General features: G+C 36.2%; 1 protein-coding gene across 3 annotated transcripts in view; it reads right to left on the bottom strand.

Moving 5' to 3' along the window:
- Positions 1–2,989: 2,989 nt before the first annotated feature.
- rgs18 (regulator of G protein signaling 18) overlaps positions 2,990–11,236 on the bottom strand; it is a 53,831-nt gene continuing 45,584 nt past the window's right edge. For 2 of the 3 annotated variants that reach the window (XM_056743769.1, XM_056743768.1), the window contains 5 exons: positions 7,036–7,130; positions 6,324–6,422; positions 6,167–6,228; positions 5,737–5,903; positions 2,990–3,907 (listed from right to left, as the gene is read on the bottom strand). In XM_056743769.1, the coding sequence (XP_056599747.1) occupies positions 3,662–3,907; positions 5,737–5,903; positions 6,167–6,228; positions 6,324–6,422; positions 7,036–7,088 (627 nt within the window). In that variant the 5' untranslated portion in view covers positions 7,089–7,130 and the 3' untranslated portion in view covers positions 2,990–3,661. Of the gene's footprint in view, positions 3,908–5,736; positions 5,904–6,166; positions 6,229–6,323; positions 6,423–7,035; positions 7,218–11,236 lie in introns of those variants that run through there. The other variant, XM_056743767.1, reaches the window with a different exon arrangement.

Raw genomic sequence — 11,236 nt, 5'->3', positions numbered from 1 at the left:
TAGGCGCGATATTGACCCGAGGTAGTTCGGATAAGCGGTAGAAAATGGAATGGAATTAACATGTTGTGAAATGTTTACTTAATGTTATTCAATGCGATATCATTCATACATTTAAATGTGGATAAAGTGGTTTGATGCCTTACATAACCCTGCATAATGCAAAAAACTACTTAAAATATCTGCACATTGATATTTCTTTTTGTGTTTTGCAAAAAAGCATTTAGTGCAACAATGTCAATTTGTGGATTTCTTCACTATTGAGTGATAACTATGAGCTTTGATTTTGAATACTGTGAACTCAGAGGCTGTTACGTGAAAGGCTACGAGTCTCTGATACTGCAAATTAAGAGCCGTGTGGAAAAATGGTATTTAGACTTCCTACCGCAGGTTGAGGTTTGATTTATGGGTAACTGTTGGTTGGAAACCCAAACGGGAACAGACATGGAGTTGACCAATTAGATCGATTTTGGGACATGCACAAAGACTCAGTCGGTGATCTGTTTATAAGCTGAATGCCATCACAGAAAACAATGAAACTTACAAGTACCATTCTGAGCTCTGCTTTAATATTGTCTCTGTATGTCCATGGCCATGTAAATCTCCAGAAGCAATGGAAAATCCTCTGCCAGATTTGCATGCATAATGACTTACACATGGCCAAGAGAATTTGGTTTCCAAAAAGGCTGGCAGGGCTGAGGCCATATTCACCTGTGTTAACTCCTGAAATCAAAGGCATTCATTCATTCAAGTATATACTTAAGGGAGTTTATTTTGTTTTGTTCTTTTGTCTTTGTTACGATCCGTGATTGTGTCGCCCTGCCGGATGTCTTTTAAAAATAAAACAGTAATGTCAGCAGAAATATAATAAAACTGTAACAACATTAAGACTTTTTTTACAAACTTGAATATAATCTCAAGTAATGTATGGCTACATTTGCATTAGGAAGTGAAGTGTGCTGGCCACTAAAAACAGTCCTACTGAGACTAACTCATTTGTCTATGTGATTTGTTTGTTGCACCTGTGTCTGACGTACACTTTATACTATAGTGTTTTTGTTTGAAAGGGTCAGTGAGATCTCTCTGTCGAGCTTAAAAACATGACACTGTTTTTAGACTTCTCTGACTTTAGAATGAATTTAGGGACATTTTTAATAACTCGGTATGAAGCGTGTTTGCTTTGTTTAACTTAAAAAAAAATCCTGATGAAAATGACAACGGGTACATGCAGCATGCAGTATTTTAAGGTGTTAGTTTCAAATTCTCAATTAATTTCGTACAATTACCTCGAACTGGGTTCTTCCTCTATCAGCCAGCAGGGGGAGCTGTGGTTGTTAAGTCAACTTTCTCCAGCACACCATAAGAGTATCATATGAACAAAACATCCAATTCCCTTACAGGCGTGAACGGGATGATCAGTGGCAAACCCTGTGCAAAAAACCTTCACATTGTCACTCGTTACAATCGTTTACAATGGTGTGTGCTGATTTTCTGTTAGTGCCAAAAAAACGTTATAATAAACTGGACGGGCCTTTCATAAAATATAGGATGGTTGCATAATAGTGGGATGGAAAGGTGATTGGCTATAATATCCCATTTTTCTGTCAGCTGTAGGAAAACAGGAAGAACACCCAGAATCCATTTTGTGTCATGGTGTATAGAAAGATCGTGTTCTTGTATACATCGTTTAGCTGAGTAAATATAACGGTTTTCATAAAGCACAGAGAATATTCATTTAAAAACATTACGTAATGAAAGACGGTACATTGCTGAATCTTCTTCCTTAGGGAGCGTACATCATTCGTGACTGCAGACTGTTAAGTCTCGGTTATCATTATGTCTAAGTGTAGCTTTTCTTTTCCATCAGAGTCCAATGTTTTTGCAAAAACATCTGGTGTATCTGAGGGAAACGCTGTGGGGGACTGAACATGAGGACAGATTTGAAAGTGTCAATCTAACATTGGCCTGAGTGAAAGAATTTCCCGGAATCAGTGCTGTTTTGCCACTCGCAGCTGCTTGTTTTGTTACCACAGGGTCAAGTAGATGTATATCCAATGCAGTCATTGTACAAAACGCTATATTCACTGACTTTATACAGTATTTCTGTCCATTTTCACACCGCATGAAACAGTTCCTTTATCAACAGCTATTTATGATTAATGAAGCATCCACACTTACATTTTAATGGTCATTAAAAAATTATAATTCTACCAAGATGGTCATTTTAGGGCTAATTATGATCATTATGGGTTTATGGGGTTAGTCTGATTAAATTAAGGATTAATAACCTTTAAAGTTGTATGGTTTTTATATAAAAGGTTCATAGAAAAGATCCTCAAGCATTTAACAGTGAGATTTTGAGAAACATTTGACTCCTAAGTAAATTGAGGATAATAATGCATTATTGATCAACATTTAAACAAGATGACAAATGTTACACATCAAATTTTAATTAAACGGGACCATCTAATCTTATGGGAACAAAACCATGTAGACGATTGATTCACATAAGCATATAGAACATTTCTTTTGTTCCATCTGAATGAGTTCTGTTGGTGTCACCCGAAATGAGTCATTATGTATTCCAGTAGCCTGTCTGATCATTCATAATTGATGTTTGCTTTGAGACACTTCCATGTTGGTTTGATAGGATGACAGTTGATCAGACTTGGGTATCACTAAAGACGACTGGCTGACACGAGCTTTAATGATTCACAGCTGGAGGGAATCGTATGAAACACAGAAGAAATCACTGGAAATGTGATGAAATTGGGACAAATAGTTATAAAAATTCAACCACACGTGTTAGCAATAGAGGAAGGCAGAGAGTATGCGCTTGCCATGATTTTACAGCCCTTTATATATATTATTTGTATATTTCTACTTCTACTTCTACTACTACTTACTATTTTTATATAAACCGAAACAATACATCATTATATTATATTAAAATATATTCATATAGAAATAATCAGTTTTTCACAAACCAATGTTAATCTTTGTAAACTGAAAGCTTTACTAAGATTTGAAGTTTTTTTTTTTCATGCTGGTCTGTTTTTGTGGTATTATTGACTATTCCTCTGTTCCTAAACACTACCACAAGACAAAACTAACTGTGGCTGGACATTTTACATGTCAGTCAGACAATCTTTTCTTGTCTAATTGGATAGTTTTTGGCCAGAATAAATAAACCCCCAAAATTCTAGGTCAACTGAAAATCAAAAGAATAGTTTAAGATTGTATAAAAAGTTTGCAAAAAGAAATGAAATAACTTTTGCTATTACTAAGCGCTATTCATCATTAGACATTAACATTTTCCCAAATTCAAAGTTTTTACTAAAATATTTACTGTCTTAAAGAGCAATGCAAATGTTGACACATGTACATTTAGCTGTATAATTGAACAAAACAGTATATATACAGTACAGATCTTTCTTGTAAAACAATTATGTACAATTTACACATTCTAAACACGATTGATTAAAATAGCTTGGCACAAAATCCTTGAGCAGAACGCTTGACAATCATGAGTGATTAGTAATAAAATACCAGCACACTGGAACTAACGTTAATAAATAGCTAAGAGGTGTTTGTCACACGATCAAGTATTGTTGACAAAAATAAACATAAACGATATGAACAAATCTTGCACCACAGTACAACTCTACAACCAGGAAGCTGGGCCTTCATTACGTTCATTGAAAACAAAGGAGCGAGATCTTCTCCTGACCATAGTTGGTTGGGGTCTTCTTTTGGTCAGGGACAAATAGATGTCTGAGGTGAGGAATCGGGTGTAGCAGTCTCTTTTCATCAAGCTGTAGATTTTACCCTGCGCCACATCAAAGCAGGACTGAGTTGGCTGAAGGACATTCTTCTCAATGGCGACCTTGGTTGAGTGGTCTATGTTGATCTGAGGGATAAAGTGTACATTTATTACCAAAATGGGATTGCATTAACAAAAAACAGAATTCTGGTATCAGGAGATTGTGCACTGTGATGAAAGACACGATACTTGAAATTATGCAAGATGAAAAATAATGTTGTAACAGGAACAATTTTACAGGAAGACATTGTCTGACCGACATACAAAATGGCCAACCACAGTTTGTTTTGTCTTTAGGTGGCGTTTAGGGAGCGGTAAATAGCTAGTGAATCAAATCAAAAATATAGACTGGCATAAAAAAAACTTCAAATAATTGTAAACCATTCACAGTTCACAAAGTAAATGTTAGGTTGAACTTGACAAGTGACATTTACAATTGTCGGGAAATCTCGTCACATTTATATTAAGGCAAGTTGTCACAAGTTTGATACCGTATGTCACCATTTCATTAAAATTCGCCCAAACATGAAAATTCTCACATCATTTACTCACCCTCAAGTTGTTCCAAATTTGTATAAATTTCTTTGTTCTGATGAACACAGAGAAAAATATAACAATGCTTGTAACCAAACATTTCTTGGCCATCATTGACTACAATAGTAGGATAGGTTACGATGATAAAAGTGCCCTGGAACTGTTAGCTTTTCGACATTCTTCAAAATATCTTTTTGTGTGTTCATCAGAACAAAGAATTTACACAGAAATCTTTCCTCCTATGTTTGTCAACGGTGGCCAAAAACTGTTTGGTTACAAGCATTCTTCCAAATATCTTTCTTTGTTTTCATGAAATATACACAGATTTGGAACAACTTGAGCAACTTAAATAGATGTTTTATTTTTGGGTGAACTTTAAACGCATTATATTAAGAAAATTAGAATATTTTTAACTAAAAACTGTTTTGAGATTCCTGTTGCATTTTTAAGGTTTCATTTATTTAGTGTCTCATCATTTCTGCCATGACAACTTACCCCTTATACCGTGAAGGCTATTGTTACCCAAGAGAGTGATCTCAATCAAGGAAAACTAGCCCCAGTCTCTTTACCGTGCAGAATATGTTTGGTTAATTTGCTATTTGCACACTTCTGCATCTGTTTGTCTCTTCTGACCACATTGAACCACTGACTCAGTCGCCCACAGTCAAACTCAAACATGCTACTTCTTAAAAAACGTCATTTCTCAACAAACACTGGAGCAGTTTAACAACTGTCAGTGAAAAGATCCTTTTACTCAGATTCTTCAACATGTCACGGAGCTTAAAAATTAAATAGCTAACCAAAGTACTTAATTAACTATACTGCATCTAAATGCTTCTATTTAATCTATTTAGTTGAATATAGTTGATACAATACTACTGTTTAGATCTAGCCGCCATATAATGCAATAATGTTTTGTTTTATTCTTTGTTTCAAATTTTCTTTGACTTTTGTTAAACCTGAGTTAATGCACCATTGACGTGGTCCCACCATCTCATTTTATGTGTCTGTTTTCTCAGCTGTGTGGGTGGCTGAGGGGGGAGTTTACAGACAAAACCACACGGTCACATCTCTGGCCTAAGTAATGCGGCCGGAGCCCACCACAGCCCTCTTGCACACACAGTGTCGGGTCTCTAAACACAATGCTGCACTGCACCACATCATTTAACAAAGCATTGAGTCACACTGAGGTTTCCATTACCATTGCTCTGCTAAAAGCAACGCTTTATCGTTTGTGACAAGTAATTGAGTTTTACAAATCAATGACCCGACTTATCATTACAAATATTACAAAAGCAGGGCATTCTCCCTTATGGCATCTTTTATCTGTATAATGGGATTCTGGATACTTTTCAACCAAATTCAACTTTCTTGTACATTACCTCTTTGGGTGCTTCCTTGTCGATGAAAACTGCATATATCTGTTTGGCTTTAGTCTGCAGTTTAGTTGGAGACTCTGTGGTTTTAAAGTCCTCACAGGCCAACCAAAACTCAATGTTCTCCTCACTGAACTCAGTGCGCAGAAACTGAGTGAAGATTTCTACCCCATCTAAAAAAAAAATACAAGTGATATCATATTTATAAATGTGTACATGTAATTAATAAATGCATCATTTACACCTAGAAACAAATTTAATTGAAATGAAATAGATAACACAATTTCTACTCTCGTCATCATCATCTATGCAACCATGCCAACAACCGTAAAAGAGAACAACGTAATTTCAGATCTTGCGGTTCAAAGTTTTGGATCCAGGAGTCTACTGTGATCTGGCATACTTTACTGGGATTGAACAGCATCACTGTTCTCACCTGAATGACTCAGCAACTCCTCGAATGAATCCCTCCATTTAAGGGCCAATTCCGGTGTTATGCTGTTCAAAACACAGTTTATAGCAATTATCCATATGACTCCATATAACTGTCTTATAGCATTTAGAAAATGACAAGATATTTGCTTTAAACTTACTGGTTATTTGTAGTTGGTGGCTTCTTTTCAGGACTGACATTTTCATGAGATCCAGACTTCGTCAGAAGAAGACTAAGTCGATTTTTTTTATCCTTACCCCTGCAGAAAGTGAAAACAATCAATCAATAGTCTGCTATGCTACTTAGTTATCATTTTTGGGTACGGGTGTATAAAGTCTGTATGCCATCAGAAAAGCAAATAACATGACAACTATAAGGGGAAGCGCTACCACAATGCTGGTTGTTTCTATAACAACAGACGTCAAGCTGGCTAACAATTATAAATAAACACATTTCAGACAAAAGGTTTTAAACAGATCACCTTTACATGAATATCACTTCATATGTACTGAAGTTTGAAAGAAACTTTGTTGCAGAAATGTAGGGATTCCGAACCCAAAAAATATTATTGGCATTTTACAATCATTTACATTCTTTGCTTTTTCAGTCAAACTATCTAAAGGTTGCTATGCTCCATCCTAAATATGCAACATTGCTAGAATAAAGCAAAATACACTTTGTCTGCAAGCTTCTTTACAACAATGAGCTCCAGAAATAAAGGAAGTAGCACACAAAGTAAAAATAACTCAACTTAATTTAAATGCGCTTGCTAAAAACTTAGAATAAAAACTCTAGAGGGCGAATTTGCTAGACAACATCTTTCCTCTCAATGCTTTCGGCGTTAATTTGAAAAAGGAGTGAAAAACGCGTACCTCAAGCGGATCTCTTTCATTCTGCAGGCAAGCGGCTCGTCCTCTCCGAGCATTTTGAAATACGCTTCCTCCTTTGGGGCAGTTGAGAAGTTGAACTGAGGAAACAGAAACACAAAAGTCTTCATGCTCTCTCCTCTAGTCGACGCACACGGATCAAGACAGCAGGTTCTCTCAGTCTGACAAAACCACCTCATCTGAAGCTCATATTTGTGTGTTAAGAGGTCATTTCCCACACCTGTCAAGATAACTTCCTGTCAGGGAAACTACCTGCTGTTTACCAGCAATATCTGTGTGCTTGTATATCTTACAGTAGATCTGTAGGACATCCCTCTGTAGTGTTGTTCATTAGTTATTTCTTCTGAAGAATAATTCACATGCTTTGGCAATTATAACTGTATTTGTAACTTAATCATCATGTTTCTTTATGGCATTGATCTTTCTTGATTCTTTTACAGTAGATGCATTACATTAGAAAGAGAAGTGAAAGTGACCTGTTTGTCAGGTATGGTGACGCATACCAGAAATGTGACCTCTGCTTTAACCCATCCAGTGAGTAGTGAACACACGCACAGCAAGTGGTGAACAAATGGACACCCGGAGCAGTGGGCAGCTATCACTGCAGCGTATCACCTCAGTCGTTACCCGCCGTCCCTGAGAATTAAACCGGCAACCTTCTGGTCACAAGTCCGACTCTCTAACCATTAGGCCACGACTGCCCTAGAAGCAATGCTGACTGTTTGTAACCAATAAGGATGTCAGAAATTATAAAAAGAAAAAAATCCTGCAACATCATGTAACAATGTACTGTTAAAGGTCCAATGAGTATTTATTTTGAGGATCTATTAAGAAAAATGCAATATAATATACATAACTATGTGTCCAGAGGTATATAAAGACCTAACATAATGAAGCGTTATGTTATGACAATATCTTTTTCCTGTGTCAGCCACCTTAGTGCTTTGAAAGGGAGGGATGGAGTGAGCCTTTGGTTGCAATTCTTAACCTCAGAGCTAGATGCCTGTAAATTTCATATACTGGACCTTTAACTTAGAAATGCAATCTTTAGCATTCATACTGTATGCGTTTACATATTTTTACCTTTGTTTCAGGGTTTAAAAAACAAACAAAAGGACATTTTGTGATGTTTAGATCTTTAACAGTACATGTCTTCTCGTCATGCAAATTCACGGGTCACCAATCTTATATGTTATAAAGTAAAATGTAAAAGTTTTTTTAGAAAAGTTTGTGTAAAAACCTGAAGTAATCTTAGATTTTTCAGAGACTTACTAACTTTGAGACAATCACGAGGGTCCACTGGACCCACTACATATTATTACACCACCTTCTTTTTTTTAATCAAAACTTTATTGACATTTTAGTATTGGTAACATGTACAGAATGACGCAGACAGTCAGGTTAACAATCACATATCAATATAGAATATAGGAATAATATAATTTAATAGGGATATAAAATAAAACGTAAATAATTTTTTACAACATTTAATTCTTTAAATTAGTGGACAAACATTTTCAAAAACCCTCACTGCTAATATTCATTCCAGAATATTTGAAAATCACAGATTTCCCCCTTTTTTATATCTTCGGTCAGAAACAGCTTTTTCTAAAACATGGAAAGGCTGTTTGTTGGGCAGTTCCCGGGGGAGCTTAAACTGCTGTTGGTGTGTTTTGTAGAGACTTTAGAGTGAGCAGTAACTAACTATAGCCTATAGTTAAAGGGCCAAAGAAATTGAAGAGAAACACACAAGGCTCTGTTTACCTGTTGTGGCTTTCGCCTCTGCAGAGCCATTATAATGATGGACAAATCTGTTTGGGCACGATAAATGACAGGAGGGAATAGGAATGTCCTCAAACAGACATGAGGGTGACATCTTCATTTAATCAATACACAGGGAAAGCCACTGGATACACCACTGTGGTGTCCTACGCAAGATGTGGGCTTGTTTTGTTAATAACTAAAGGCATTTATCTAGCTTCACATCACATCTATCTATAGCCTTCGTCATAGAATGTACAATACTAGCTCCTTTACTATTACTTTACGATTGCTGTCATGTCAAATAATATAAATATGTTGCTTCTGGCCAGATCTTCTCGAAATAGTCAGACCTTCCTGTTTGACATACTAAGAACATCCTCTAAAACATCTGTTAAAGAGGAAGTGAAAAAGATTTAAGCTACGAAAAAAACATGACACCTTAAATCGTGTGATCGCAAAGTAATGCTTATGTACAGGGTGAATGAAACTTTGATCGGTTTTGCTTGCATAAACACCTACATTATGGCCCAAATTTATCAGATTTAGCAATGAGCATCTATAATGTGAATGACTTTATAATGCTGTAAGCAACGTGTTTCGTTTGTGTCAGACATGTTGCTTGAGACAGTGAGTTATTTTGATGCTCTCTTCTCTTGATGTTGATCATCAGTCATAAGTACATCAAAGCTTTACCCAGGAACGATACATTTGTTAGGCTGTCAGATGTGTTCTCAAAAGCCATCTCTTGACAGAAAAAGGGAAATGCGAGACAGACAGAAATTGAAACTGATATGTGCTGATGTGAAGAGCTACTTCCTGTCTACAGGACTGGTGAAAACATATTCACTGACTTTGACTAATGTCCTTTGACACCTGATTTGCATACTAACAGCAGTGAATATATCAACGAGAGTCTCTGTATTGTGCTCTGTTAAGAAAGGGCAAAGTGAAATCTTAAGAGAAGTGTAATTTAATTCATGAAGTATCCAAAATGTAGATGCACAATTGCATTTTGAAGTAAAATGAACTATTAATGCGGTTTTGCATTTTGATGGTGGTACACAGAACATAGTTTAGAGAAATATGTCTAAGCAGCTAGGGCTTGTAAAATTATGTTTACGATTTAAACTCAGTGTCAACAAATCTTAGTTTGAGTTCTAAGTTCTACTCACTGAAGTGGCTCTTTCAAGGACATTTCTCCCAAAAATGAAAATTCTTTCATTATTTTATTCACCCTCACGTGACTAAATCTGTATGACTTCCTCCTGCAGAACACAAAAGACGATATCTTAAAGAACATTGGTAACCAAACAGCACTGACCCCATTGACCTGTATTGTTTGTACACAATATTGTCTTGTGCGTTCCACAGAGGTGATATGATTTATCCTCCTATATGATTTATAAGATTTAAACAACATAAGAGTGAAGCTCTTTGTTGACAACTATTAAAGTGGTAGTCCATTACTCCTTAAATTGTTGTCAACAAAGAACAACAGTACATAATGTCAACCCTAAACGGTCAACCCAACCCAGTAGAGAGGGTGAAGTCACACCAGCATGACATCATTTGCTTTGCATTATGTACAAATATATTACAAATAAAGGCAAATGCATTTACTTTACACCATTTTAATACGTTTTAACACAATTAAATAAACGACTGTGGTGCTATTTAAAAAAGTATCAAACAATCTTATAAAAAGATGAAGTGAAGAGAAAAGTTCACCCAAAAATGGAAATTCTTCCATCATTTACTCTCCCTTATGTCATTCCAAATCTGCATGACTTTCTTTCTTCTGCAGAACACAAAAGAAGATTGTTGGACGAATGTTGGTAACCAACAATACTGGACCCCATTGGTTTCTATTGTATGGACACAAAACCACAGAGACATTTCACAAAATATCTTTTGTATTCCACAGAAGAGTCATATACAGGTTTTGAACGATGAATGAGGTTGAATAAATGATAAATGACATGACAAATTTACATCAAAACATGAGCATACTTTATTAGTAGTAAACAAATAATGTAGTTATGTAGTTTTGTCACAAAACATTTGAAAAAGCCATGTTAATCTGCATTGACATGCATTTGATTCTGTATTAAAATGTCTTGTTCCTAAGAGGAACACATTCCTTTCTCAATGATCAGAAGCGGCTTCAGATTGAATGGTTGGGGGCCTGTGTTACAGTACAGAATGACCCTGTGACTCACTGCTTTCATCTTTCCATGGCCACGATGTCTGTGATCTGACTTCCTGGTAACTTTTTCCATAACCACCTTTCATCATTCACTCGTTTTGGTATTCCCTTTCTGACTTCCAGTTGTGCATGCCGATTGAAGTCAAACAGAGCATGCAGCGGGGCGTGTGTAACACTCCTGGTGATCCCCGTCTGAGGAAATTTCAGGAGAGTCGA

The sequence above is a fragment of the Triplophysa dalaica genome, chromosome 3 (assembly GCF_015846415.1).
Source record: "Triplophysa dalaica isolate WHDGS20190420 chromosome 3, ASM1584641v1, whole genome shotgun sequence".
NCBI classification, from domain to species: Eukaryota; Metazoa; Chordata; class Actinopteri; order Cypriniformes; family Nemacheilidae; genus Triplophysa; species Triplophysa dalaica.
This window is presented reverse-complemented; position numbering and strand designations above follow the sequence as displayed.